Raw genomic sequence first — 26,903 nt, forward strand, 5'->3', positions numbered from 1 at the left:
AGCTTCTTGATACTTAGTTCTCATTAAGCGAAATATCCTGCAATTTCAAATATGTAACAACGAATTAAACGACACCAATAGGGCGGTTAAATCGATATTGCGTTTATAAATCATCAAAACTTTAAACCAAAACGAATTAATAACATCTTTATGGCGTTTAACTCGATTTTGCGATTTAGAATATACGCTTATTATAATTTGTAAAAGTAAATTTGGCGTTCAATTCGTTTTTACGTAACGACTTAGTACACAGGGCCATACAAATTTTAACGTGTCGCTTGATTCTACCCCTTAAAATAAGGCTGTAAGCATGATTTTTCAACAAAGAAATAATCAATACTATAGATTATCACATTTATATCCGAACTGCATTCATAACTTTTTTTTTCGGATTTTGGCGCTTAGTTCGCTATTCCATAACACCGTCCGTTTAGTCTGTGGTGTCCTAATTGACAGATTAAAGTCGACGAGTAGAAAAAACTATTTACGAACTCGACTGTAATCATCTGCAATAGTTTAAGAGGTGAATAGTGACTTCTTTGTCGTGTCCTCAGGGCTGAGGGACGTGACCACTGCGGACACTCATCACCAGTGCTTTCCACGCTACTAGATCCAGGGCCCGGTGCATGCTAGCCTGCAATATGGTCTGCTGTCACAGATGTTAATGCGTTTTCACATTATCCGATCCGATATTGTAGGACCGACATTACGGGCGCCATCTTGGATTTTTTCCATTGAAATTCTTCCAACGTCCGATATCGGATGGGATAATGTGAAAACGGGCTTATTCTGTCCGCCCAACGTGTGCTAATGCTTCCACTATGTTGGTCATTGTTCGATGTGTATTGTTTAGGGCTTCTGAAGACGTGAGCTCACCGGTTGCGGGTTCATCTTGGCGAGCTGCTTGACGCGCTGCTTGTACAGCTTGTCGCGCTGCAGGAAGCCCGCGCGCGCCCCGCCCGCCGCCGCCGCCACCGTCGCCGGCCTGGAACAAGTATTATGTAAGGGACCGTCCACACTCAAGAGACGCATGTCCGCCGACGCGGAACGGACGTCAGCGCCACGCCGCCTGAATGTAATTCAAAAAACGTCTCCTCAGTACATTTTGTATAGGAAGGACGTAAGACGCGCCTCCTCCTCCTTCCTATACAAAATACGGTCCCTAAATTGACTTGATACATACCACAATCAAAACCAAATCGATCTAGAAAAAAATAATTCTTTTAAAACGTCGGTTTTGAGAACTGCAAGGAAAAATGTCTAAACAGCAACCACTGTAAGGAAGAAATACAGCGTCTGTTGCTTTTTTTGTAAGCCAGTTTTTTTCTCGACATTTTCTTATGATTTGATAGTCGCAGCAGGGGGCTGTAGTGGCGCCACTTAGAGTGATCAATGTGAATTTGCTTCCTCATTTAAAAACGAGACTTTTTCACAGTATAGCTGATACTATATAGCGAGCAAACGTAAGTTTAAGTAAAAATGTTGCCTAACTACAATACTTACTACACTGGTCACTGGCCTTCGACATTAGCCATAATGCTAGTTTTTGTAAATTATTTTGTAATAAACTAGATCTATTAAAAAAAAACACAAAGGAATCCTCGAACCCACAGACTCATCTAAATTCAACTCTGTCACTTTTAACCATAAGTTCCAAAATGTCGCAAAACTCACGCGAGCTGTTTCTTCTTCTTACTCTTAGGCGACTGCCACCATCTCCTTCTGATCTCCTTCGCTTGCGCCTCACTCACTTCAGTCAATATCACCATCTCACTCTTTTTATAAAACTAACACTTAAAACTTCACTGTCCTATAAAAATACCTTCTCCTTTCTTGCGTTATCCTGGCATTTGCCACGACTCATGGGAGCCTGGGGTCGGCTTTGACAACTAATCCCAAGATTTGGCGTAGGCACTAGTTTTACGAAAGCGACTGCCATCTGACCTTTCAACCCGAAGGGTAACTAGGCTTTATTGGAATTAGTCCGGTTTCCTCACGATGTCTTCCTTCACCGAAAAGCGACTGGCAAATATCAAATGACATTTCGAACATAAGTTCCGAAAACTCATTGGTATGAGCCGGGTTTTGAACCCACGACCTCCGGATCGAAAGTCACACGCTCTTACCGCTATGTCACCAGCGAATCCCTTCTCTCTAACACTACCTACCTAATTTACAAAATGTTCACGCAACTTATCACTTGTAATCTACATATACCTAAACTGGCTGGGAGAGTCAAAACATTATGTTACATTCCTTCTAAAACACCAATTAAATTAAAACAAGTAATTAAATTGACTTTGCATAAAACTAATCATTTTTTAATGAATATATTATAAAGTAGGTAACCCAATTATATTACTTCAAAAATTAAAAAAAATTAATTGTTAAACGAAACTGTAGTAACATACAGATAGAAGGATACTAAAATACTAATAATTATATTGAAATAATGTTTCGCTTCACACATTATTTATAAGGAAAAGGGACGGAATCAGGAAACAATAATAGGTAAAGTTATAAATAAATATACATACATACAATCACGCCTGTATCCCAATCCCATAAAGGGGTAGGCAGAGCACATGAAACTACTAAAGCTTCAGGGCCACTCTTGGCAAATAAGGGGTTAAAAGAAAACGAAACTGTAATAAATATGTCGATGATTAATAACAGAAAAGTAAAAATCCATACTAATATTATAAATGGGAAAGTGTGTGTCTGTTTGTTTGTCCGTCTTTCACGGCAAAACGGAGCGACGAATTGACGTGATTTTTTAAGTGGAGATAAGAGTAAGGGATGGAGAGTGATATAGGCTACTTTTTGTCTCTTTATAACGCGAGCGAACCAGAGGACTAAATCTAGTGCATAATATATGTTTGCCTCGGATGATTGTACTTAAAAAAATCAAAGGAAATCCTTTTTTTAGTATAAATTACTATTCAATTAAAAGTAAAATCATCTGGGATTTACGTCAGACAAAAAGGTAAATGGTATATGAAAGAAAGAGATAGCAGGTAGTTGACGTAATTTAGCGAAACATTATTTCCTTAAACTGACTGATATTCGATAATAACACTAAATAGTTACAATAAGGAAAATTAGCTAAATTTAAAAACTTACAGTTAGCTGAATGTTTTAAACAGTATAATAAAGAGTACTATTGTACAGTATGGCCACTCCCTGCTGAAAGTGCCGCCCACCCGCTCTCGGTTACCTCACAGCTACCGCCTGTCAACAACGCGACCAGTCGACGTGTCATCTCTCACTCATACAAGCATGGTACGTGTTCACCTACACGAGCTTAGACTGTGTGCGTAGGAACGCGCCTCTTTCATATATTTGATCGCCAGTGTCCGAGGTGTGGTTTTAATTAAACGAAACATACTACTCGTACTGTACACACTGTATTTCTTAGAACAAATTAAATTATCCTCATAGAAAATAATTTAATTTGTATTTTTAGTAGACACACTACTATTTTAACTATAAACTGAAATAAATGTCATATACAAAGAAAAAATGACCAAGGCCTCCAAGTGTCCAAAGCTGGATTCGAACCAGCGTCCTCCGTTATCGCGACGGATGCCTCAACCACTCGGCCATTCGGTCACGGTGGCAAGGGTCGACATTTTAAAGTATATGACACAATTACCGAAGGCTAAGGTATCCGTCGGGATAGCGGAGGACGCTGGTTCGAATCCAGCTTTGGACACGGAGGCCTTGGTCATTTTTTCTTTGTATATGACATTTATTTCAGTTCACACTGTATTTTTTAGGAAATTCCTAAAAAACCGATATATTTTCGCTTGAGTTTAAATTACTAAATGTATGAAAAGATTGAAAAGCAATAGGATATTTAAAAACTATTAGCATCTGTATTTTTAAATATGTTGTTATAATTTGTTACCTAACTCGATTTTAAAACCTCCGACGCAAAAACGACGGGGTGTTATAAGTTTGACGTGTCTGTCTGTCTGTGTGAGTGTCTGTCTGTGGCATCGTAGCTCCCGAACGTATGAACCGATTTAGATTTAGTTTTTTTTTTTGTTTGAAAGCTGATTTAGTCAGGAGCGTTCTTAGCCATGTTTCATGGAAATCGGCCCACTATGTCGGGGTTTTTTTCAAAATTTTATTTTTGTGGTTAGGTTATTAAGGGACCACTGAATATTTTATTATACACTTGTTTCATTAAACTTAAGAGCATAATAACGGGTCACTTTTTAACACTTTAGCAAATACCAAAAGACAGATTCGAAATTCTGTCACTTGAAAACTAAACTCTTTTTTTATGTATATGTTACACGTCGATCACACGACAACACTCAGACAATATGTGCCTTATCCAATGGTGACATGTTTACATTTGTGTTGTTAGATAAATCCGATAAGTCCAAGATGCAGAGATTGAGGTTATGTCATCGGCGTTATCATATCTTGGACGAGGTGACCGAGTCTGTGGAATTCTATGATTTCAAAGGTGTGGAATGTTTGAAGTATTTCTTTTAATAAGCTGTGTAATTTTTAGCTGTAGCTTCTTCATTTTAATTAGTATATTTTTCTTTATTTTATCGTTTTCAGTTTTATGCGTTATAAAATCAGAGCAGTTATAGAGACTAGGAATACACATGTCATTCTATCCCATCCACGCTAGTATCTATTTTTCTCTCACTTGCATTGTAGATACAAGGCAGGCGCTCCACTATCATTATTCTCTGTCTCATTCTATCTCACTACAGGCTCGTCATAGCCGCTTTTCGGGGTAGCTTCAGATATGCGATTACCTAATGCTGGAATATCTTTCCACCACCCTCACGTGCCTGTAATAGTACTAGGAGCTTCAGACGTAATTTTAAAAAGGTTTTGTCTGAGTAAAGTGGCTCTTTATAAGTAATATTGTCACTGTCTCACCTATAAGTACAGAGCGGCGGTTCGTAAAGCAGTTAATAGTGCAGCACTGTCATTGTCATTCCATCCTACACACATATTAGTATCTCCCTCTCTCTTACCTGCACTTGCAGATATAAAGCTACAGCTTCTAAAGCTTCTAGTAAGGCAGCGCGGCGTTGGGCTCGCGCGCTGCAATCCCCCCGTTGCGGACCCCTCCACCACAGAGTATGAGACTCGAGACTATAGTCACCTCACTCTCTCCCACTAGTATATTCGCTCTCTGTCTCACCTGCACTGCAGATACAAGGCGGCGGCTTGTAGAGCGGCCAGCAAGGCGGCGCGGCCCTCGGCGCGCGCGCCGCAGCCGCCCGCCGCGGCGCCGAGACACTGGACTACTCCCGTCTCGCTCTCTCCCACTAGTATATTCGCTCTCTGTCTCACCTGCACTGCAGATACAAGGCGGCGGCTTGTAGAGCGGCGAGCAAGGCGGCGCGGCCCTCGGCGCGCGCGCCGCAGCCGCCCGCCGCGGCGCCGAGACACTGGACTACTCCCGTCTCGCTCTCTCCCACTAGTATATTCGCTCTCTGTCTCACCTGCATTGCAGATACAAGGCGGCGGCTTGTAGAGCGGCGAGCAAGGCGGCGCGGCCCTCGGCGCGCGCGCCGCAGCCGCCCGCCGCGGCGCCGAGACACTGGACTACTCCCGTCTCGCTCTCTCCCACTAGTATATTCGCTCTCTGTCTCACCTGCACTGCAGATACAAGGCGGCGGCTTGTAACGCGGCCAGCAGCGCGGCGCGGCCCTCGGCGCGCGCGCCGCAGCCGCCCGCCGCGGCGCCGAGACACTGGACTACTCCCGTCTCGCTCTCTCCCACTAGTATATTCGCTCTCTGTCTCACCTGCATTGCAGATACAAGGCGGCGGCTTGTAGAGCGGCGAGCAAGGCGGCGCGGCCCTCGGCGCGCGCGCCGCAGCCGCCCGCCGCGGCGCCGAGACACTGGACTACTCCCGTCTCGCTCTCTCCCACTAGTATATTCGCTCTCTGTCTCACCTGCACTGCAGATACAAGGCGGCGGCTTGTAACGCGGCCAGCAGCGCGGCGCGGCCCTCGGCGCGCGCGCCGCAGCCGCCCGCCGCGGCGCCGAGACACTGGACTACTCCCGTCTCGCTCTCTCCCACTAGTATATTCGCTCTCTGTCTCACCTGCACTGCAGATACAAGGCGGCGGCTTGTAGAGCGGCGAGCAAGGCGGCGCGGCCCTCGGCGCGCGCGCCGCAGCCGCCCGCCGCGGCGCCGAGACACTGGACTACTCCCGTCTCGCTCTCTCCCACTAGTATATTCGCTCTCTGTCTCACCTGCACTGCAGATACAAGGCGGCGGCTTGTAGAGCGGCGAGCAAGGCGGCGCGGCCCTCGGCGCGCGCGCCGCAGCCGCCCGCCGCGGCGCCGAGACACTGGACTACTCCCGTCTCGCTCTCTCCCACTAGTATATTCGCTCTCTGTCTCACCTGCATTGCAGATACAAGGCGGCGGCTTGTAGAGCGGCGAGCAAGGCGGCGCGGCCCTCGGCGCGCGCGCCGCAGCCGCCCGCCGCGGCGCCGAGACACTGGACTACTCCCGTCTCGCTCTCTCCCACTAGTATATTCGCTCTCTGTCTCACCTGCATTGCAGATACAAGGCGGCGGCTTGTAGAGCGGCGAGCAAGGCGGCGCGGCCCTCGGCGCGCGCGCCGCAGCCGCCCGCCGCGGCGCCGAGACACTGGACTACTCCCGTCTCGCTCTCTCCCACTAGTATATTCGCTCTCTGTCTCACCTGCACTGCAGATACAAGGCGGCGGCTTGTAGAGCGGCGAGCAAGGCGGCGCGGCCCTCGGCGCGCGCGCCGCAGCCGCCCGCCGCGGCGCCGAGACACTGGACTACTCCCGTCTCGCTCTCTCCCACTAGTATATTCGCTCTCTGTCTCACCTGCACTGCAGATACAAGGCGGCGGCTTGTAACGCGGCCAGCAGCGCGGCGCGGCCCTCGGCGCGCGCGCCGCAGCCGCCCGCCGCGGCGCCGAGACACTGGACTACTCCCGTCTCGCTCTCTCCCACTAGTATATTCGCTCTCTGTCTCACCTGCATTGCAGATACAAGGCGGCGGCTTGTAGAGCGGCGAGCAAGGCGGCGCGGCCCTCGGCGCGCGCGCCGCAGCCGCCCGCCGCGGCGCCGAGACACTGGACTACTCCCGTCTCGCTCTCTCCCACTAGTATATTCGCTCTCTGTCTCACCTGCACTGCAGATACAAGGCGGCGGCTTGTAGAGCGGCGAGCAAGGCGGCGCGGCCCTCGGCGCGCGCGCCGCAGCCGCCCGCCGCGGCGCCGAGACACTGGACTACTCCCGTCTCGCTCTCTCCCACTAGTATATTCGCTCTCTGTCTCACCTGCACTGCAGATACAAGGCGGCGGCTTGTAACGCGGCCAGCAGCGCGGCGCGGCCCTCGGCGCGCGCGCCGCAGCCGCCCGCCGCGGCGCCGAGACACTGGACTACTCCCGTCTCGCTCTCTCCCACTAGTATATTCGCTCTCTGTCTCACCTGCATTGCAGATACAAGGCGGCGGCTTGTAGAGCGGCGAGCAAGGCGGCGCGGCCCTCGGCGCGCGCGCCGCAGCCGCCCGCCGCGGCGCCGAGACACTGGACTACTCCCGTCTCGCTCTCTCCCACTAGTATATTCGCTCTCTGTCTCACCTGCATTGCAGATACAAGGCGGCGGCTTGTAGAGCGGCGAGCAAGGCGGCGCGGCCCTCGGCGCGCGCGCCGCAGCCGCCCGCCGCGGCGCCGAGACACTGGACTACTCCCGTCTCGCTCTCTCCCACTAGTATATTCGCTCTCTGTCTCACCTGCATTGCAGATACAAGGCGGCGGCTTGTAGAGCGGCGAGCAAGGCGGCGCGGCCCTCGGCGCGCGCGCCGCAGCCGCCCGCCGCGGCGCCGAGACACTGGACTACTCCCGTCTCGCTCTCTCCCACTAGTATATTCGCTCTCTGTCTCACCTGCATTGCAGATACAAGGCGGCGGCTTGTAGAGCGGCGAGCAAGGCGGCGCGGCCCTCGGCGCGCGCGCCGCAGCCGCCCGCCGCGGCGCCGAGACACTGGACTACTCCCGTCTCGCTCTCTCCCACTAGTATATTCGCTCTCTGTCTCACCTGCATTGCAGATACAAGGCGGCGGCTTGTAGAGCGGCGAGCAAGGCGGCGCGGCCCTCGGCGCGCGCGCCGCAGCCGCCCGCCGCGGCGCCGAGACACTGGACTACTCCCGTCTCGCTCTCTCCCACTAGTATATTCGCTCTCTGTCTCACCTGCATTGCAGATACAAGGCGGCGGCTTGTAGAGCGGCGAGCAAGGCGGCGCGGCCCTCGGCGCGCGCGCCGCAGCCGCCCGCCGCGGCGCCCGCGCTGCCCGCGCCCGCGCTGGCGACTCCGGAGAGGCACTGCACCAGCAGCCGCTCCACTATCACTTGCTCCTGCAAACACATATTATTGCATTCTTACCCGACCGCTACATAACAATATGTTTTAGATACGAACACAGGTAATGAAACCCGACAATCGACCGGTTTCGTTACTCGACACGTGGAAGTAGAACTACCGACTTAGAGCCGATCGCATCGACCGCGTTTGACAGACGCATCACCGTCCCGCGGCAGACGTCTATGGAACTTCCCGTACGATAAAATTTAACGAACGCTTTAACGATGACAGACGGTTCCGTGCGACCGGCCCTTAAAGATAAACCTTATTAACGAAGCTTATCTCAAAACTTTGACCGTGACCTGGTCCATATAGATCACTAAATCGAACCTGAATTTTTGACCCTGAACAGCCTGAAATACTAATAATTATTGAAACAATTATTGTTTCCATCCTTTTCTCTTTCAACTATATCCTCATGTTGGAACAAAATAAATAGATTTCGTATTACTTAAGGCATTAACCACCACACCATTTGTACTTTTTTTTGTGAAATAAAGTTATACCATTTCTTCCTTATTCGTCTAACTTTTAACTACTTCATAATAGTATATTTATAAATAAAATATCCGTTTCATATTTACCTGAGCTTTATCAACGACGCATCTCTCGATCTGAGCGTCATCCGGTCCGTATAGACCTCCCAAACCGACTTGTCTCTTCACTTGAAACTCGTTGAGTTGCTGAGCCATCTCTTCTTTGGCCTTCTGTCGCGCTTTTCGGAAGACCGTACGGAGTATTTCTTCTTTATCGTAATCTATAAATAAATATAAATTATGAATTACTACATAATTATTGATACAGTGACCAGAACTAGAGTATCTAAAGGATGAGGTATAATATAATATATGATCAAACTAAGAACGAAAATAAATGTCATATACAAAGAAAAATGACCAAGGCCTCCAAATGTCCAAAGCTGGATCCGAACCAGCGTCCTAAGTTATCGCGACGGATGCCTCAAACCACTCGGCCATTCGGTCACGGTGGCAAGGGTCGAAATTTTCAAGTATATGACACAATTACCGAAGGCTAAGGCGCCCCCCAAAATAGTAGTGTGTCTACTAAAAATACAAATTAAATTATTTTCTATGAGGATAATTTTGTTCTAAGAAACTAAGAACGATTTCCATAACCACGCATCGAGGGAAAGTGCGATGAAAACTCATATCCTACTCTCAACTAAGTACCTCGAAAACCTTAATAGCTAACGATAGTAACGATTACTAACCTACGTCTCGCTATGTAAAGTACGTCTACATCTATCATGTACGATAGAATAACGTGAAATTACTCCGAAAACCTACAAAACGACTTCCACGTCAAATAGTGACGTGGGTTCAGTTCCACATTTTTAGTACAGAAAAAGCCCCGAAAGCCTCAAAAACTACCACTTGCCATCACGTAGGACATCTTTTATTTCTTTAACCGCCTGCGGGTCTATAGTGGGAGGTCTCAACACAGCCGCCGGGGCTAAAAAGTAGGATTGTATCTTGTAGGCCTAAGGACACAGAGTATATGAGAATATTTACATCACAACCCTTAAAAACTACTTGACCCCGAAAACCTATACGATGACTCCCACGTCTTAGCATCAGCAAATCGTCTACTTATTTAACTATCTACAAAGCTACTTACCATCATGGAGAACATCCTCGACCTCCTTAACCACCTGCGGGTCTATAGTGGGGGGTCTCAACACAGCAGCCGGGGCTAATAAGGTTGATTGTATCTCGTAGGCCCAACGACAGAGAGTATATGCGGATATTAACATCACAACCCTAAAAACCTACTTAACCCCGAAAACCTATACGATGACTCCCACGTCTTAGCATCAGCAAATCGTCTATTTAACTATCTACAAAGCTACTTACCATCATGGAGAACATCCTCGACCTCCTTAACCGCCTGCGGGTCTATGGTAGGAGGTCTCAACACAGCCGCCGGGGCTAAGAAGGTTGATTGTATTTCATAGGCCCAACGGCGGAGGGTAGAAGTGGGAACCCCTTGGGCAGTCCGGTAACCGTCGGTTATGAGGAGGAGGAGGGTCGCACAGGCACATCTGTAAACCAAAAGGTCAGGTTTAGTTAGGCCGGCTTTACACCTCTAAGGTACTTACGTAAATCTTTACTGAAGTTTTGTGATTTCCAACTTACTGAAAGTTTAGGTTTACATTGTTCCAAGCAAGCAAAGTTGAAAAGAAAAAAAAACTACCGCCCTAGTTACTTATTCGTTTCTCCAAAATTTATCAATTTATTTCGATAAACTGTGTAACCTCTGCAAGCAAAATTTATCGTAAGCTGCTTACAAAAATCATTTACAATTTGATAGTTTTGCATAAGTCGCATACGTAAGCGGTAAAACTCACAGGTGTAAAGGCGGCCTTAGAAATAGGGCATGTGAACTATGTGAAGCGACCGGCCTTCACCGAAACCCTCAATTCATATATTCGCTTGGCCTTAAACCGTCATTAGTTTAATTTTAGGACAGAATAAAAGTGTAAAGTAAAAATTCGCAATCATAGACAATTAGATTTAGTATGATATTTTAGTTTTTTCATTAACACTGATTTGCTTATCCATTCGCTACAGTGAATATAATTAATTATTTACAACGTTCGTAATTGATCATTATTTATTTGTATATAATATGGTGTCACAGTTTCGTTTTCTTTCAACCCCTTATTTGCCAAGAGTGGCACTGAAGCTTTAGTAGTTTCGTGTGTTCTGCCTACCCCTTTATAATATGCCTATATAATATGGTCTAGCGATTGGCTGCTGCCTCATTATATCGAGGGTTTACTGGTGAAACCCGATAAGTTGAGCAAACTGGTTTTTTTAAATTCGAACTATGTGCAATTTCCACAATGTTGTTATTTCAAGGACAAATTATCTCAATAAGGAACTTGACTGTAGTTAAAATAAAATATTTTATACCATGCACGAAATGAAATATCAGATAATTATACGAATAACATGCACAGAAGTTATTTTTTAATCCAATTTCTATGTAATAAGTCAGGTAGAAATATATAAAGTAACTCAGTTGACCGTGACGTTACTCAATTCGATTTCATATAAATTCCATATTAGCAAGTCGTTCAAATGCGTTTTAACACTTCTTAAAGAGATGCTGATTCAACTAGGAGGCAATTAGCCTATTTATCGGGTTTCACCAGTAAACCCTCGTATACGAAACTTTCGCAATTGACTGAGATACTAAATACCTGTATTAATTTTCACACTATAATAGAATAATAAATAATGCTACAGATTTGATGTTAAAAATAACCAATCGTAGAAGTGAATGTGTTATAAGAAAACCCAATAAAAAAATTTTGGCGGGATTCTACCAGTGTGTCATACAAACATTTATGTAATTAACATAACTATACTATGCATTACATAAATTACATTGGTGAAACTGCGCTTATACAGAAAATATAAATAGGATAAACTAATTAATTTACATTAACTACTATGTATTTTACCTTCTCTCTCCTAAAAGCCAGTTGAGCAAGACGGCCGTGCGTGCTTTGGAATCTAACACTGTTCGAAGATTCGAGAACAGTCCAGGATTTGATGTTTCCTGCAAATTAAAATACGCGTAAGTCATCAGTGTAACGTTATACTCAAACAGGTCAACAAGTAGATAAACGAAGTTGTAAATTGTCTTAATTATCAACATTTAATTTTGGTTCTAAACGGGTGCATAATTAAGCCGGGAGCCTAAATAAGTGAGATTTGGTGAACCAGACCGTTGTGAAATAGCGTTGCAAAATTTCATCATCATGATAATAAAATATAAATTAATAATCGGTGGCCATATTTTGTAGCCTCGGAATCTTTTTTTTACGATTAGAGCAAATATTCCGTCAGCAGATACCGATTAAGAGAAACGAGCCAAAAACTGAAAGCAGCAAAAAATATACGTCTGAGGTTGGAGAATATTTGAATTCAGAGGCATATAAAGGCGTTAAGACGATTCGCTACACGTTGGAAATAAGGCACTGATTCCACCGCGAGCTAGTAAGCTATGAGCTATCGGCTATAAAAATGAACAAAAGATGATCACTCCCATGTAAATACAAGAGACACGGCGATTTTAATAGCTCACCGCCGGGCGAGTCGCTATAAACATCGCCGTGTCTCTTTTATTTACACGGGAGTGATTATCTTTTGTTCGTTTTATGGCCGACAGCTCACAGCTTACTAGCTCGCGGTGGGACCGGTGCCTTAATTCGTTGGAGAAATATTTGAGTGGTAGATATATTTGAGTGGACATCGGTGCGGTACTCACGCAGGCGGGCGAGTCGTCCTCCTCCATGGAGATGATGGCGCGCTGCGGGTCGGCGCAGGGCTGCGTGTTGTGCGCGTAGGGCGGCGGCGTGCCCGGGCCCGGGCCTGCGCCGCGTACCCAGCCCGCTGCAATACAGTGGATATGAAGAGTCGACGTCGGTGCGGTACTCACGCAGGCGGGCGAGTCGTCCTCCTCCATGGAGATGATGGCGCGCTGCGGGTCGGCGCAGGGCTGCGTGTTGTGCGCGTAGGGCGGCGGCGTGCCCGGGCCCGGGCCTGCGCCGCGTACCCAGCCCGCTGCAATACAGTGGATATGAAGAGTCGACGTCGGTGCGGTACTCACGCAGGCGGGCGAGTCGTCCTCCTCCATGGAGATGATGGCGCGCTGCGGGTCGGCGCAGGGCTGCGTGTTGTGCGCGTAGGGCGGCGGCGTGCCCGGGCCGGGCCTGCGCCGCGTACCCAGCCCGCTGCAATACAGTGGATATGAAGAGTCGACGTCGGTGCGGTACTCACGCAGGCGGGCGAGTCGTCCTCCTCCATGGAGATGATGGCGCGCTGCGGGTCGGCGCAGGGCTGCGTGTTGTGCGCGTAGGGCGGCGGCGTGCCCGGGCCCGGGCCTGCGCCGCGTACCCAGCCCGCTGCAATACAGTGGATATGAAGAGTCGACGTCGGTGCGGTACTCACGCAGGCGGGCGAGTCGTCCTCCTCCATGGAGATGATGGCGCGCTGCGGGTCGGCGCAGGGCTGCGTGTTGTGCGCGTAGGGCGGCGGCGTGCCCGGGCCCGGGCCTGCGCCGCGTACCCAGCCCGCTGCAATACAGTGGATATGAAGAGTCGACGTCGGTGCGGTACTCACGCAGGCGGGCGAGTCGTCCTCCTCCATGGAGATGATGGCGCGCTGCGGGTCGGCGCAGGGCTGCGTGTTGTGCGCGTAGGGCGGCGGCGTGCCCGGGCCCGGGCCTGCGCCGCGTACCCAGCCCGCTGCAATACAGTGGATATGAAGAGTCGACGTCGGTGCGGTACTCACGCAGGCGGGCGAGTCGTCCTCCTCCATGGAGATGATGGCGCGCTGCGGGTCGGCGCAGGGCTGCGTGTTGTGCGCGTAGGGCGGCGGCGTGCCCGGGCCCGGGCCTGCGCCGCGTACCCAGCCCGCTGCAATACAGTGGATATGAAGAGTCGACGTCGGTGCGGTACTCACGCAGGCGGGCGAGTCGTCCTCCTCCATGGAGATGATGGCGCGCTGCGGGTCGGCGCAGGGCTGCGTGTTGTGCGCGTAGGGCGGCGGCGTGCCCGGGCCCGGGCCTGCGCCGCGTACCCAGCCCGCTGCAATACAGTGGATATGAAGAGTCGACGTCGGTGCGGTACTCACGCAGGCGGGCGAGTCGTCCTCCTCCATGGAGATGATGGCGCGCTGCGGGTCGGCGCAGGGCTGCGTGTTGTGCGCGTAGGGCGGCGGCGTGCCCGGGCCCGGGCCTGCGCCGCGTACCCAGCCCGCTGCAATACAGTGGATATGAAGAGTCGACGTCGGTGCGGTACTCACGCAGGCGGGCGAGTCGTCCTCCTCCATGGAGATGATGGCGCGCTGCGGGTCGGCGCAGGGCTGCGTGTTGTGCGCGTAGGGCGGCGGCGTGCCCGGGCCCGGGCCTGCGCCGCGTACCCAGCCCGCTGCAATACAGTGGATATGAAGAGTCGACGTCGGTGCGGTACTCACGCAGGCGGGCGAGTCGTCCTCCTCCATGGAGATGATGGCGCGCTGCGGGTCGGCGCAGGGCTGCGTGTTGTGCGCGTAGGGCGGCGGCGTGCCCGGGCCCGGGCCTGCGCCGCGTACCCAGCCCGCTGCAATACAGTGGATATGAAGAGTCGACGTCGGTGCGGTACTCACGCAGGCGGGCGAGTCGTCCTCCTCCATGGAGATGATGGCGCGCTGCGGGTCGGCGCAGGGCTGCGTGTTGTGCGCGTAGGGCGGCGGCGTGCCCGGGCCCGGGCCTGCGCCGCGTACCCAGCCCGCTGCAATACAGTGGATATGAAGAGTCGACGTCGGTGCGGTACTCACGCAGGCGGGCGAGTCGTCCTCCTCCATGGAGATGATGGCGCGCTGCGGGTCGGCGCAGGGCTGCGTGTTGTGCGCGTAGGGCGGCGGCGTGCCCGGGCCCGGGCCTGCGCCGCGTACCCAGCCCGCTGCAATACAGTGGATATGAAGAGTCGACGTCGGTGCGGTACTCACGCAGGCGGGCGAGTCGTCCTCCTCCATGGAGATGATGGCGCGCTGCGGGTCGGCGCAGGGCTGCGTGTTGTGCGCGTAGGGCGGCGGCGTGCCCGGGCCCGGGCCTGCGCCGCGTACCCAGCCCGCTGCAATACAGTGGATATGAAGAGTCGACGTCGGTGCGGTACTCACGCAGGCGGGCGAGTCGTCCTCCTCCATGGAGATGATGGCGCGCTGCGGGTCGGCGCAGGGCTGCGTGTTGTGCGCGTAGGGCGGCGGCGTGCCCGGGCCCGGGCCTGCGCCGCGTACCCAGCCCGCTGCAATACAGTGGATATGAAGAGTCGACGTCGGTGCGGTACTCACGCAGGCGGGCGAGTCGTCCTCCTCCATGGAGATGATGGCGCGCTGCGGGTCGGCGCAGGGCTGCGTGTTGTGCGCGTAGGGCGGCGGCGTGCCCGGGCCCGGGCCTGCGCCGCGTACCCAGCCCGCTGCAATACAGTGGATATGAAGAGTCGACGTCGGTGCGGTACTCACGCAGGCGGGCGAGTCGTCCTCCTCCATGGAGATGATGGCGCGCTGCGGGTCGGCGCAGGGCTGCGTGTTGTGCGCGTAGGGCGGCGGCGTGCCCGGGCCCGGGCCTGCGCCGCGTACCCAGCCCGCTGCAATACAGTGGATATGAAGAGTCGACGTCGGTGCGGTACTCACGCAGGCGGGCGAGTCGTCCTCCTCCATGGAGATGATGGCGCGCTGCGGGTCGGCGCAGGGCTGCGTGTTGTGCGCGTAGGGCGGCGGCGTGCCCGGGCCCGGGCCTGCGCCGCGTACCCAGCCCGCTGCAATACAGTGGATATGAAGAGTCGACGTCGGTGCGGTACTCACGCAGGCGGGCGAGTCGTCCTCCTCCATGGAGATGATGGCGCGCTGCGGGTCGGCGCAGGGCTGCGTGTTGTGCGCGTAGGGCGGCGGCGTGCCCGGGCCCGGGCCTGCGCCGCGTACCCAGCCCGCTGCAATACAGTGGATATGAAGAGTCGACGTCGGTGCGGTACTCACGCAGGCGGGCGAGTCGTCCTCCTCCATGGAGATGATGGCGCGCTGCGGGTCGGCGCAGGGCTGCGTGTTGTGCGCGTAGGGCGGCGGCGTGCCCGGGCCCGGGCCTGCGCCGCGTACCCAGCCCGCTGCAATACAGTGGATATGAAGAGTCGACGTCGGTGCGGTACTCACGCAGGCGGGCGAGTCGTCCTCCTCCATGGAGATGATGGCGCGCTGCGGGTCGGCGCAGGGCTGCGTGTTGTGCGCGTAGGGCGGCGGCGTGCCCGGGCCCGGGCCTGCGCCGCGTACCCAGCCCGCTGCAATACAGTGGATATGAAGAGTCGACGTCGGTGCGGTACTCACGCAGGCGGGCGAGTCGTCCTCCTCCATGGAGATGATGGCGCGCTGCGGGTCGGCGCAGGGCTGCGTGTTGTGCGCGTAGGGCGGCGGCGTGCCCGGGCCCGGGCCTGCGCCGCGTACCCAGCCCGCTGCAATACAGTGGATATGAAGAGTCGACGTCGGTGCGGTACTCACGCAGGCGGGCGAGTCGTCCTCCTCCATGGAGATGATGGCGCGCTGCGGGTCGGCGCAGGGCTGCGTGTTGTGCGCGTAGGGCGGCGGCGTGCCCGGGCCCGGGCCTGCGCCGCGTACCCAGCCCGCTGCAATACAGTGGATATGAAGAGTCGACGTCGGTGCGGTACTCACGCAGGCGGGCGAGTCGTCCTCCTCCATGGAGATGATGGCGCGCTGCGGGTCGGCGCAGGGCTGCGTGTTGTGCGCGTAGGGCGGCGGCGTGCCCGGGCCCGGGCCTGCGCCGCGTACCCAGCCCGCTGCAATACAGTGGATATGAAGAGTCGACGTCGGTGCGGTACTCACGCAGGCGGGCGAGTCGTCCTCCTCCATGGAGATGATGGCGCGCTGCGGGTCGGCGCAGGGCTGCGTGTTGTGCGCGTAGGGCGGCGGCGTGCCCGGGCCCGGGCCTGCGCCGCGTACCCAGCCCGCTGCAATACAGTGGATATGAAGAGTCGACGTCGGTGCGGTACTCACGCAGGCGGGCGAGTCGTCCTCCTCCATGGAGATGATGGCGCGCTGCGGGTCGGCGCAGGGCTGCGTGTTGTGCGCGTAGGGCGGCGGCGTGCCCGGGCCCGGGCCTGCGCCGCGTACCCAGCCCGCTGCAATACAGTGGATATGAAGAGTCGACGTCGGTGCGGTACTCACGCAGGCGGGCGAGTCGTCCTCCTCCATGGAGATGATGGCGCGCTGCGGGTCGGCGCAGGGCTGCGTGTTGTGCGCGTAGGGCGGCGGCGGCGTGCCGGGCGGCGGCGTGCCCGGGGCCCGCGCCCAGCCCGCTGCGACACAGTGGATATTATCGTCACAAAACTGACAGAGAGTTCATTTTTCTTAACGACTTACGCTCATTTTGGGTCCCAAATTCTGAAAACGCCCTTATACTACCACTACATGGCGACCCTGCCCAAATGACCTCGCGCGCATAATCAATATGAACACACGTTTATTTAATGATCTATAAAGACCAAAATTAAACACGAGTCGATTTGAATAACGAGCGGGCGTGGCGTAGCACACTAGCGTGATAAACTTTATCGCTTCGCCGCGCATCTATTGCGCTTCCAAATATCACGAAAAGGATGTCCTAACGTAATAGACTTTATCACACGACGTCTGATCGACTCAATCGCCCCCTAATTTCCACAGTTATAAATGTGTGAATTTTAACTTTTGGACTTAATTCTTAAAAAAGGGTTGAAAAGAGTATCCGATATCTAATTATTTTTTTAGTGATTACAATCAGGTATGCAAAAAGTTTAAATCAAATTTTTAAACAATAAAATCTCAGCCACACATGCGCTTTTTGAGAGCGCAACGTCAGCAGAACGCAATGATGGCGGTGCGCCGGACGTAGCAGATTGCGATGCTTTCTGCACATGGTAACTTCTAAGCCTATATTTTGCAACTGTAAACTTCTAATAAGTATTGAATGACACATAAGAAATCAAAACAACATTTTGGAATAAAACAATTAGCTAAATGGTTAACATTGAATCCATATTCAGACAAGTCCGCTCTCAACGCGCGCTGTGTTATGTGTGACCGCGCGAGCGTATTCAGAGCGCTGCATTCAGCGCGCATTCCGCTACGTTATCAAAATACCCTATTTTTGGCCGAGGCTTAACAAAGTAATCAAAAACCGTTAGAAAACATTTTGTAATTACTTTTATTAAAAAAAAAAGTAAATATTGACAGTCAACTTACATCTAGGAAGTCCATGGTCTAAATGCTCAGGCGACGATTGGCTCCTAACATGGAGAACGGGCAAGCCTGTTCTATCGTCCGTCTGAAATGTAACAAAATAATCATAAACACAATTTCAAATCCAGAAAATACAAATCATGTCAATACACTACCCAATACGTATTTTTTTTTTGTTTCTCATTTACCCTGCAATTATTTTTTTTATACTACGTCGGTGGCAAACAGGTATACGGCCCGCCTGATGGAAAGCGGTCACCGTAACCTATGGACGCCTGCAACTCAAGGGGTGTCACGTGCGCGTTGCCGACCCATTAGAAACTTGTACACTCCTTTTATGAAGAACCCCATACTGTAGTTCATCGGGAATACCTCGACAGGGAGCTCATTCCACAGCCGGAGCGTTCGCGGGAGGAAATTCCTCTGAAACTGCACGGTGCGCGACCATTTAGGTTGTATTATTTAGATTATTACAATTATTCTCTAAAATGATAAAAAAAACAAATACATCAATTTGGTACGCCTCCTTGCTTCAACTGGTCAGAGATTGGACCGGTGTATCAGGAGACCGCACGTTCAAATTCTATCCGAACTATAATTATTTTCCATTTCTCTATAAATGAAAAAAAAAATAGTAAATAAATTATAATGTTGGTCTTCAGTTATTGGGTAGTGAATTGGCATTGACGTCATTTAAAGCCGTATTGATATCGTCACTACTTTTAAAAAATCTCGTATCTCACGCTGTTCCTCAAAGTTAAAACGCAGTAAGTCTATATGCATTCCATACATACTTACTACAATTTTCTTTTTATTGACAGGCGAAGATACAAGTTTTTTTAAAAATAGTGACGATATCTCAGAATATAATTATACTAAACTTAGAATAATAATAAGTACAGAAGTAGTACGAAAAGATTTACCTTCGTATTTTTACGGAAACGTGCGAACGTATCATGCTATTTCAGTCAGTCTCAGTACAAGACCTACTGACACTAGCATGAGAAATATGAAAGTTTACATAAAAATACGAAGCAAAAGCTTTTCGCAAGACATCTGTAGAAGGTATGAATATAACCTAGACACCTAAAAGTAAGTACCTATTAATTATATCCAATTAAAATGCGTTGTTAGTCACAAAACACAGATTGTTAGATATCTCATAGCACATATAATAATTTGGAAGAAAACGGGTCGCAACATATTGGAAGTGCCAGATCGTAAGTATTAATGTGAAATAAATACATACAGTGTAAAAAGCCTTGGCAATTAATAATTAATGCAATTACTTTTAAACCTTAACCGTTTAGAAACAATTAATTTGGTCTTGTTAGCATGACCTGGCAACATTTAACATTAGAAGATTTTATGTCCTGTCACGGTCGCCAAAGTATATTTGGCTCTTCTTGTATGATAGAATGAGGATGTGCCACTATAAACGTAAAAAGTTTACGATAATAAGAAGTTTAAAATTTAAAAGACCGAAAAAAACTGGCTTAGGTGAGACTTGGTTTCCTAAGACTCTGAGGTCGTAGCTTAAACAGTAAACTCCACTTTTAAATTTATTTTAAGCTTCATATTTAGTATTTTATACATTTTCTATGTCCGCAGCCGTAATAACAAGACCAAATATTAACCATATCGAGTTTCACATAGACAAATATGGGACACAACATGTATAAATGTAGATACAGTGACTTATTCTCACTAGTGCGTAGCAGTTTAGCAGAATCTATACTTATGAACTTTTCACTCCACCTAATGAGAAATAAATATTCCCCATAAAAGTGGAGTAAAAATTTTCGTCACTTGGTAGCGAAATTATTTAACTTAATTATAAACTAACAATTCTACATTATTCATTCGAAATTTCCATCAGAACCCCAAGATTAACAGACCAAAATGTTATTCCCAATAATCCGTGAGGGATTCTCTACACTCTTGTGCTGAATCTTGCATAGTTGAGGAGCAAGATACATACATAGATATACGGGGAGAATTAAAAAGGACCAGCCATACGTTTCATAGTGACTTTTCAGGTCATAGTGAACAACTTTTAAAGCTCGGCCACACATGCGCGGTTTGATAGCGTAGGCGGAGCGGTAGCGGAGCGTCAGCGGAGCGCAACGATAGCGGTGCGCCGGACGAACGCTGGCGTTCCGCCCAGCGGACGCCGGCGGAAACTAACGAGAGCGGATTGCGAGCGGAATACGCGCGGATTGCGAGCGGAACGCCAGCGTTCCGCCGGCGCACCGCTATCATTCCGTTCCGCTAACGCTACGCTATCAAAACGCTTTATGTGTGGCGGAGGCTTTATTACGAAACCAATGCTGAAAACGCGAAACAAAATTGTCTGTTTCAGACATTTCTAATCCAACTGATGTGTCGCCGCTCATTTCTACAAGCGGCGCGACATCAGTCGAACAAGCGTCGAGACAGGCATTTTTTTTTTTACGTTTTCAGCATTAGTCCCATAATGAAAGTTGTATGTATGGCTGGTATTTTTATTTCACTCAGTACCATACAAAAGCCTGTAAAATAACTTCGCTACCTTGCAACATCATACCTGTAATGGCGGCGGAGGCACATTGACCAGCGGGTAACTCATCTGCATCGCTATAGAGTTCGGCTGCGGCCCGTCTAACTCTCCATCCAATGAGTGTGAAGACATTCTTAGCTTCTGGGATTCATATGACGGCATGGATTGATGCATAGGGGACCCTCTGTCCCGCTTGTAATATTTGTGAGCTGGTGACGATGAGCTAGGTTTTGGTTTCGCTAGAGGATTCACCGGTGTCATGTTTGGTGACAGGGGACTTCTTTTTGGACGCTCGATAGACCTTGGTGGTAAAGGAGGGGGAGTGTTGTCCAGGCATGTCGTTGGTACCATTGGGACTGTGTTGTTATGGACGTGTCTTCGCTTATTGGTCTCATCGGAGTTCTGTCGGACTAATGGTGGAGCATTCTCTTGTTTATTATTCTGTCTAGTCCGCAAATTCCTTAAGCTTTGTCCGGTTAAGTTGCTTAAGGATCTGGGTAGTCCGCTTAAGAAGCTGGTGGGTGGTGGGGAGCCGGCTGGCTTGTCCAAGTTCGTCTTGGTCCGGGAGAGGCGCGGGGTGGCCGGAGGATCGATGGGCTATAGAAATGGTGTTAATTACGAAGCGCGGACATTGCAATATTTGTGCGGAGATACCAAAGTTTTTTTTATGAAATAGGCAGCAAACGAGCAGACGAGCCGCCTGATGGAAAGCAGTCATCACCGCCCATGGACGTAAGCAACATCAGGGGAGTCACTTATGCGTTGCTGACCTTTAAGAACCCTAAATACCTGCTTCTTGAAGAACCCCACGTCACAGCGCAAGGGGAACACCTCAGAAGGTAGCGCATTCCACAACTTGCATGTTCTGGACAAAAACGAGCGAGAGGCCCGTTTGTTCTTGGAAAAAAAGTGTTTGTAAAGTTAAAAAGTAGGGCAATATCTTCTCACAATTGACAAATATACAAGAGCTTACATAAATTTATGAACAGTTTGTGAGTTTTTTGACAATATCAATAAGAATAATTCTACTAAAAATGCTCATTATTTTATTTGCAATGCAAACATAATTTGCAAGTTTTCGCTAGTAACATTCAGCATTCCTTCGCATATTTTGTCAGTGTTGAGATGTTATTATTGCGAATGGAAAAAAAACTTAAATACATATTTAAAAGTGTTTTGCTGGAATATACCCAGCCACTTTCAATTTTAAGCCCTTCGATATTAATAATCCGAAAGAATTGTTTGTCAAAGCCTTGATAAAAGTATAATCTAGTATTTTTTTGGTATCTCCACACTTGTGTACAAAATAGTGTATGTATAAAATACTGCAATGTTTATACAAAGTTACAAAACCACCCCCACAGTGTGAGGCGAAAGCTTATTCGTATTAATTTGTCTGTTTCTATGCAAGTTTGTTTTTTACAAATTAAAACTATTTAAGTATTACTCGAATCGTAACAATTATAACAAATCTATGCAAATCTGTATTCTGTATTGAATAGTAATCTAATAAAAAGCATTTTGCACTTAAAAAAAATGTTTGTTCTTACTTCCGTACAAAATAGTTTTTTTTTTCGTAAGAACAACTATTGCCTCGACCTAACATAAACTTCGCTGCAAGCAAAGTCGTTCGCCGACCGTTTAAAGAAAACTCACTCAAAAATAACCCTCTAAACAATAGAAAAAAAATCACCCGGACATCACGGACAAACATGCACAGAAGCGGACATGATAACATGGAATCGAACTGTGACGTTCCCCAGAAAAAGGACCCGTGGACCGTTTTCTGAGAGAACACAATACCACATGGAGTTATTTACCGATGATCGACCCGGTTAGGAGTTAGATGTACCGTGTTACGTCCACAAATACACTTTCGCCTCGGTTGAGCCCAAAAAATACTTTTTCCACTCATATAAAAAAAATTAAACTACCTACAGCCGCCATCAGATATATCGGAGACGCCGAAACTCGAAAATATCTGAATACGCACTCGGTTATAACGGCTTTGACAAAAGACGAGCGTTGAGATATTTGTGAGCAATTAGGCCGCTCTGACATATATGATGGCACTGTACAAAATTGTAGTAGATCTACCGAGCACCATTCGTGCTTAGCAAATACATTTAACAATGATAAATAAGTCGAAACTTGAATTTTTTTGCGCTCAATATAAAAACATTTTGTGATACTGAAATCAAAATAAATGGCTGCAAAAGAGTGATAAACTATAACTATTCATACGTGAGCAAAAATGGTCTACTAATAGTTTACTGTGACTATTTTTACATGTGATTTTGCACTGAAAATGATTTACTTTGTGCTTCGTAAAATAAAATGTACAAGCGAATATTGAATGAAGAGTAACACAGCGTTTGAAAACAAGAAATCAAATTCATGTCTTGCATTTTTGGAGTAAATTTAAACCGTATAGCATAGGAATATGACCTTCCAGAGAAAAAATAAAAGAAATCGAAGCGAAGGCACAGGAGAAACTTTAAGAACTTTACTTTGAACCCGATAAAAAAAACTGTCAATAATAACAATTTATTTACTGTTCCTGCACATGATTTAAACATCGATTATTACAATTGCTCTTCTAAAAATATGCCTAAGAGTAATATTTTTGAGAAATTCTTTATTTGGTCCCCCATTGCCTTGTCCATCTCAACTTAATAAATACACTAAATTTTATAACTAAGAGTATAAATTAATAAACGATGCTAATCATTTTTGTTTTAGAGCCATCCTATTCCAATACTTAGTAAAGTACTCATCACCCTCTCTTGCATCCAAGTCGATCCATCGTCGTATAGGTGTACTATAAAAATACGAATAGTATTTGATGCGACTTCGGTCCATCTCTAAATCGTCAATATAATAAAGTCAGTTTCCACAAGGGCTTACGTATAATTATATGAAGTTCCAAGCCTCAGGGGTACTTACGTTTTATGTACAATAAAGTATCTTCTTATAATACTTTTTGTTGAAATAAAAGAATGACTAAAGCATACAGACCTCAGGTAGGTCAATATACGAAAATCCTTGTGGAAAGCGTCTTTCCTTTGACAACAACCGAGTCCACACAGTGCGACACACGTTGCGAGAAGTGCTCGCGCGGCAAACGACCAATGTAGACGTGCCTAGAGGCAAGTTGCTAAGCCGAGCGCGCACGCACTGCCTCGGCCGAGGCGCGTATGCACGTTTGCCGCGCAAGGAAATTGCCTTGCGACGTGCCTCGCTCTTTGTTGACCAGGCTAATTCCTAAACTTTATCTTACAGAAGTAAGGTCTATCAGTGAAGGGTACCTGTGGGGGATGGCCGGCGGTGATGGAATCAATCTCGTGCTGGAGCGTGGCGCAACGCTGTTCAGACGACTCCAGTTGCGCCTGCTTTCTCACGTCAGGCACTTTGGAGAGCTCGTCTGAAGAGGAAAATGCTTTGTTATGATTTTTTAAGGATACTTGTGTCACAGTCTAGTCAAAGGTCACACTTTGTCGCTTACCATAAGAGTTTTTTTTTTAAATAAATATTATACGACATTCTTACACATATTGACTATAGACTAAGTCTCACGGTAAGCTCAAGAAGGCTTATGAGGATTCGAACCCAGGACCATCCGCTCGGCAAACAGCATCACTAAACGCTTGTTTATAATTCTGGTAAGCGATAAAGTTAGACTTTTTGCTTGGAAATTACACATTTTATACCGCACTATGTAACATTAGCACTATCTAGTGCTCAAGACATACAATATGGTCTAACTAGCAAATCGCATGTGAAATATTTAATAATTACTTACTATTTCGTACTACATACAAGAATAGCTCTATGTGTTACAGACGTCATTAAATAAACACAATACGGAACATTGTGAGACAATATCGAAGGCAAACTATGCACTATCTTGACACAAAAGGGCTAAACTGGCAAATGATAGCTTATTTCATGGCCAATATTTCTGAATTGTGCGATGATTTTCCGAACAAGCTATAGTACAAGACACTGTCATAATAACTATGAATATTGAACTGATGCTAATTCTTATGATGATATACTACTAACAGTACTAACTGACCATCAACTTTTGATTGATATGGGTTAAAACCTCGGCCAGACATAGGTCGTTTTGATAGCGTAGCGTTAGCGGAGCAGCATGCGCGCTGAATGCGAGCGTATTCAAAGCAGATCGGCGGCGCATGCGCTCAGTAGTCAGTATACGCTCGCGCGGTCACACATAACACAGCGCGCATTGTGAGCGGTCTTATCTGAATATGGATTCAATGTTAACCATTTAGCTAATTGTTTTATTATAAAACTTACTTATTAGAAGTTTACAGTTGCAAAATATAGGCTTAGAAGTTACCACGTGCAGAACGGGCGCGGATCGGCGGCGCATCCGCTTTGAAAACGCTCGCAATCTGCTCAGGGTGCGTAGCCAAATGGCACAAACGCTCACGAAACGCTCACGAAACGAAACGCTAGTAGATATCTATCCCTGTCGCTCTTGCGTATTGGCGCGACAGAGCCGGACTACGTTTCGTTTTCGTTTGGCGTCGGAGAAATGCCATTCGGCTACGGGGCCAGTTAGGCGCACCGCCATCATTGCGCTCCGCTAACGCTGCGCTCTCAAAACGCGCATGTGTGGCCGAGCTTTGAACGTACACATAATAAGCGTAGCAATGAAAACACGTACTAAATATGTACAACTTTGACAAGGCTTGACAAGCAAGCGCTTAGATTAGACTTGCCATGCCATCTGATATACAAAAGTTGTGCTGTTCCTGAAATAGTAATTCACAATTTAGTACCTACCTAGTTAAGAAGTAATGTCTAACTGTTTAAAGGACAACTTTCCACTTATAGACGTTAAACTTTCGTGAGACATATTCAAATAATTAATGAATTTACGGTTGTACTCACGTTATCGGAGTCAGTGCTCGGAGTTTAGCCGCCGCGAGAACCCCTATATGCCTGAAGAGGGACCTCGAAAATTGGCCGAAATAGTAGCGATATAATAACGTGAGTACAACCGTAGGTTCATTAATTAACTTTCGCCCTTTAAATAATTCTCAGCTTAAGTCTCATTTAAGTCACTAATAATCGAGAAGGTTTGAAGCAAAGAGGATCGAGTATTATAGAGAGTTACTGTCAAAGTAAAATGCGTAATCACAGTGCATAGACTACCATCTTTCGACACAAGCTTAAAACTTTTGAACCTCAGTTTTGACAATTTGGCCCATATTAAGAGTTTTGAATGATTCACGGTTATTTTCATTAGACTTATATTGACCGGGATATAGACCGTGATTACCTTTTTGATTTTGGTCGAGCTCCCGATATTTCGACGCAGTTGCATGCATCATGATGCGTCGAAATATCGGGAGCTCGACAAAAATCAAAAAGGTAATCACGGTCTATATCCCGGTCAATATAAGTCTAGTTGGCCCATATTGTTAGCTTGATAATATGTAATTAAATTTTTCAAACATTAATATTAACGCCATCTAGCCGAGCGTCCCCCAAAGGTGTAACGCCATCGCTCCGTGGTACGTTTTTTTCTTAGACTGTAGCTGTCTATACGAAGTTACATAATTATGTCTTTGTTTTAAAGTATTGGCATAATAATGGTAAACTCACTGCGTAGCTCACGGATGTATTTCTGCTCTTGCTCCAGCATCAGCCGCATCGTGTGCACTTTGGACACCTCCAGCTGCCTCTGTTTCTCCGGCTGTGGAAACAAAATGTTTTCTTCAGTTCCAGCGCATACCTACCTATACCTATTGGTATAGTATTAATTGCTATTTATCATATTATCTCTGTCACACAATAGGCTACTTGCCTCCTAGTCAAACCAGCTTCTTTTTAAGAACTGTCAAAACGAATTACAACGTCTTGATAATATGGAATTAATATGAAATCGAATTGAGTGACGTCACGGTCAACTCAGTTACTTTATTTATTTGTACCTGACTTATTAAATAGAAATTGGATTTAAAAATAACTTCTATCCATGTTTTTCTTGTATTTATCTGATGCTTTATTTCGTGCATGGTATGAAATATTTTATTTAAAGTACAGTCAAGTGCCCTATTATATTATTTAAATATTTTAAAACACTTATAACAATCAGTATACAATGTATACATATCTATAATACAACTTAAATGTTGTTTC

At 47.9% G+C, this 26,903-nt stretch overlaps 2 protein-coding genes across 2 annotated transcripts in view; both read right to left on the minus strand.

The window, feature by feature from the left end:
• LOC125236896 (A-kinase anchor protein 13-like) overlaps nt 1-5,793 on the minus strand; it is a 279,055-nt gene extending 273,262 nt beyond the window's left edge. Inside the window, exons 1-2 of the mRNA XM_048143813.1 lie at nt 5,636-5,793; nt 877-985 (exon numbers count right to left, since the gene is read on the minus strand). Coding sequence (XP_047999770.1) covers nt 877-985; nt 5,636-5,793 — 267 coding nt within the window. The remainder of the gene's footprint in view (nt 1-876; nt 986-5,635) is intronic.
• A 2,422-nt stretch (nt 5,794-8,215) lies between these two features.
• LOC125236897 (nascent polypeptide-associated complex subunit alpha, muscle-specific form-like) overlaps nt 8,216-26,903 on the minus strand; it is a 67,809-nt gene continuing 49,121 nt past the window's right edge. Inside the window, exons 5-14 of the mRNA XM_048143815.1 lie at nt 26,367-26,457; nt 24,035-24,150; nt 20,754-21,323; nt 18,191-18,272; nt 13,148-17,265; nt 12,690-13,073; nt 11,881-11,978; nt 10,265-10,452; nt 8,975-9,147; nt 8,216-8,383 (exon numbers count right to left, since the gene is read on the minus strand). Coding sequence (XP_047999772.1) covers nt 8,216-8,383; nt 8,975-9,147; nt 10,265-10,452; nt 11,881-11,978; nt 12,690-13,073; nt 13,148-17,265; nt 18,191-18,272; nt 20,754-21,323; nt 24,035-24,150; nt 26,367-26,457 — 5,988 coding nt within the window. The remainder of the gene's footprint in view (nt 8,384-8,974; nt 9,148-10,264; nt 10,453-11,880; nt 11,979-12,689; nt 13,074-13,147; nt 17,266-18,190; nt 18,273-20,753; nt 21,324-24,034; nt 24,151-26,366; nt 26,458-26,903) is intronic.

Source organism: Leguminivora glycinivorella, chromosome 20 (genome assembly GCF_023078275.1).
Source record: "Leguminivora glycinivorella isolate SPB_JAAS2020 chromosome 20, LegGlyc_1.1, whole genome shotgun sequence".
NCBI classification, from domain to species: Eukaryota; Metazoa; Arthropoda; class Insecta; order Lepidoptera; family Tortricidae; genus Leguminivora; species Leguminivora glycinivorella.